This window comes from Sinohyriopsis cumingii, chromosome 8, assembly GCF_028554795.1.
Source record: "Sinohyriopsis cumingii isolate HCF-2022 chromosome 8, ASM2855479v2, whole genome shotgun sequence".
NCBI lineage: Eukaryota > Metazoa > Mollusca > Bivalvia > Unionida > Unionidae > Sinohyriopsis > Sinohyriopsis cumingii.
The window spans coordinates 110,414,376-110,418,172 of record NC_142968.1 but is presented as its reverse complement, the minus strand read 5'-3'; the positions used below and the strand labels follow the sequence as shown (position 1 = coordinate 110,418,172).

General features: G+C 36.2%; 1 protein-coding gene across 1 annotated transcript; it reads left to right on the top strand.

Moving 5' to 3' along the window:
• Window positions 1-1,340: 1,340 nt before the first annotated feature.
• LOC149794368 (protein yellow-like) lies at window positions 1,341-3,564 on the top strand. The gene has a single exon (XM_089968543.1). It carries the CDS (start codon window positions 1,442-1,444, stop codon window positions 2,717-2,719), a length of 1,278 nt encoding a protein of 425 aa, XP_089824669.1. The 5' UTR covers window positions 1,341-1,441; the 3' UTR covers window positions 2,720-3,564.
• Window positions 3,565-3,797: the final 233 nt, after the last annotated feature.

Below are 3,797 nucleotides of genomic sequence, written 5' to 3'. Positions count from 1 at the left end.
GTCGACATTCCATCATTTAATATGGAATATTTATCGTTTGTTGCTATCGGTTTTATTGAATTTATGCAATGAAAGACGAGATTCAACAGTTTTGGCCCCAACATAAATATCTAGACAGCTTATGCGGCAGAGAAGTGATGTCTATTTGATGCTTACTCAAAAACTATTTTCAACAGTTCCTTGAAATTTGGAATATGCAGTGTAATCGTTTATTTTCTTGCAACTGTTGTAGACTTATTGATGTGAGAGGGAGACGTTTCATTCCTGCCTGCCTAAGTGGGCATGTAATTAAACAAATACATACAATTGTATTGAGAGCCAATACAACACTAAGCACACAGACAAGTAAAGTTATAACTTCAGTGATGCAACTTTTTAAATACTTTTACCTCGTGGATTTCTCGCATTTATGTGAAAAGTTTTAAAATGCTTTTAGCAATCTTGTTATTCATGCTGTCTTTAAGAGTTTTATTAATTACGGAAGACTCATATTTCTGTTTTGGAAAACATTCAATTTCAAGTTAACATTTACATGGCCTCTTTGCAAAGCGTCCTGATGACGATGCTAAGTAAAACTAAAAGTCCTAAGTCAAATTCAAGGCTTCTAAACTTTAGAATACGTAGACTATTTCGACGTTTCAGTGTGATTAGAAATCATGAGGTTGTCGATTTTAAGTTTATGTCCGAGTTATACAGGTTTCATAACTAATGAGCTAGATGTCACATAATGTAAAACGTTTTCACGAGACGTACAAAAAGATACTGATGGTGATGCTGATGCTGATGATGACGATGATATAATACTGTACGACATATTTGGCGTTGAATTCTTATTTTAATATACTGGTACGAGATTATGCTTCAAAATGGTTATCTTTCTCAACAACATCTTTCTATATATATCTATCTATCTAACGATTTATCCATCCATCCATCCATCTTACCACCCATTCATCCGTCCAACCATTTATCTATCTGTCCTTTGCTTTGTGTTGTTCTCCATATTTTTTTTTAATCGGAGCTGCGGATGACATTTCGATATGGGCAACACACTTGAGATGTTCCCATTAGGAAACCCGACGTCTTTTGAAGTATAGAGTTGTGCCAAATGTTGTTCACGTTCAATCTTCTCCCCGTATCGTTCACAGCAGAAATGTTTATCCTTTGATTTATGGCTAAGTCGTTATCAGAATCACGCAACTGGAAGCTAACATTGTAGATAGAGCTGTTTTTAATATTGCAATTTGACCTTGTACTGAATAATGCCGCAGTACAGATTTAACTTGTACTGAATAATGCCGCAATACAGATTTTCGCGAGAGCCTCATTTCGGTTTTCAGTAGATAAAACAGGTACCACGGTATCACGTGACGGTAAATTGTGCTAGCACGTCTGAAGTTTATTTAGTGTGTTACATTTTAGAGTACCAAACATTAACAGGATGAGAGGAAATCTTGATCCTATCGCTCTTCTATTTTTTCTGTGCGTGAAAGGCGCCCAGTTAGTAAAGGTTGGGCATGGTGAAATTATGCATGAATTTCTATATATAGACTATGAATGGATCAACGAATCAATGAAACAATCATATATCGCCAATGGCCAGTATATCGTGGAAAATTGCATCATTGCAGGCATCAAAGTATACAATAATAACGTATACGTCACCGTTCCGAGATGGCGAATGGGAGTTCCGGCAACTTTGAATCTTATTGCGACGAGCGGAGCAGAGACTGCGTCGCACACTACCGTTTTGGAGCCCATTCCTTCATGGGAAATGAATGAAATGGGTGATTGCCGAAACCTCCAGTACGTACAAAGCATGGAGATAGATCCTAACACGGGTTGGATGTGGATTATTGACATTGGGCGAATAAATATATTCGCTGTAGATGGGTCATCACCAAAAAATCTTTGCCCCGCTAAGTTGGTGATTTTTGATATTAATTATAACAGAGTTGTGCACATTTATGAATTTCCGAATGAAGTTGTGAGCCGGTCTTCTAATTTTATCAATGACATAGTGCTTGACTACGTAGATGGTAAAGCCAGCTTTGCTTACATTTCAGATACTTTAGACGCCAAGATTGTAGTGTATGACTATTCCACCGACTCTTCCTATGCATTTCATCACTCCTCTATGGTAGGTGGCACCAATTTTCCTGTTGCCAACACTCATGTAAATGGAATTGCTCTTACCTCAGATTTTTCTACCGTGTTCTATTGCGCTCTTTCTAGTCTTACCTTGTATAAAGTACCTACGTCCACATTGAGAACCCGTGGAGATTTCAATCGCACTGTCGTGGAAGTTGGTCAGAAACGTGATATTACGGATGGAATGGTGGCAGGACAAAGACACCTTTACTACGGACTGCTATTTCATGATGGCGTAGACAGACTTCCGATAGATGCGCAGTCAGCCATGAACAGCTCAAACCTCATCACTAAAAATGGAACATTAGCTTGGGCTGACACTTTTGCATTTGATGGAGAATATTTGTGGATATCGGCAAATAATCTACATGCATTTCGAATGGGAACTATGAAATTTAACGACTCAGAACCAATAGTTAGAATATGGAAAGTGTTTGTCGGAGAAAAGGGATATCTAACAGACGCTATTACCAAAACTTTCGTTAATGGAGCAAGGAAAAGTAAAATTTATCATGCATACTTTTGCTTCATTGCGTCTCTTTTTGTGGCGTCGTTCAGTATTTTGTAGGAGAGGTGTGGATTGGTTCTCATACCCATTAATCTTCCTCCTATAGTAATCGAACTAGTGTGTTATATGGATAGACGCTGTAGCCAAAAATCGGTATTTCTAATTTTGAAAAAAAACTCAGTATCATTTTCTAATATAAGAAAATTAGTATGATTTTTAATATTGGAAAAATAATTTGTAACATTATCAAATAATTTGTTATATTACAAGATGTTTTGTTAAATTAGAACATGATTTACAAATTTCTGGAAATGCTCTGATGGCATAGCAAATCAGTTCCTAAATAATGAATTCTTCTTGACATGTCGCCGTGGTTGGAATTCCCAAATAACCTGTGAAAAGTCGAAGTGTGTAACAGGATTGAAAATATATTAAAGTTTCTAAGAGATGGAATCAATATACGTAAATTATGGAAATTGCAATCATGTGTGTAGTTTCTAAAGTCACGTGAGTCCGAGTGCATATTTCAAACCATAACAAGAGCTGCTGAGTTGCTAACATTTTAAAGTATATCTGTGTTTTGCATTGTCCACGCAATATTCGTGTTGTTTGATTAAAATATTTACTGCATAGTAGATTTACTTTTCAAAGCTAAGTTATTTTGAATGTTTTGTTTTAGTGTTTTAACAATTGATATAAACAGATAGTAAATTGACATAAGTTCTTCATCAACATGTACGGACCAGTCTTTTTACAAAAATAAATCAAGCAAATCGAAGGTCGAGACCCAACCAAGGTACAATTTTGTGTTGTTCATTGTCAATCGACTAATTATATTAGCGCACGTGTCCTGGTGGTGAGTTGGTTAATCTGTGAGTAAACACCGTTATCTTCATGACCTACTATGCCCTTCTTTTATTGAAACATCTATTAAAGTAGATTTAGTCTTGCTTACGTGCCATGGAAAGATCGTAAACTATTTCGAACAGGGAAATGCTCAAGTGGTTGTACTTACTATTGATTTTGTTGTTTTTGTTGTTGTTAAATTTGCTTCTGCTTCTGACAAAAATAATTATCTACACTTCATATTTAAAAATGCTTACACAACGGCCACTACTACTACTACTACTGCTGCTAC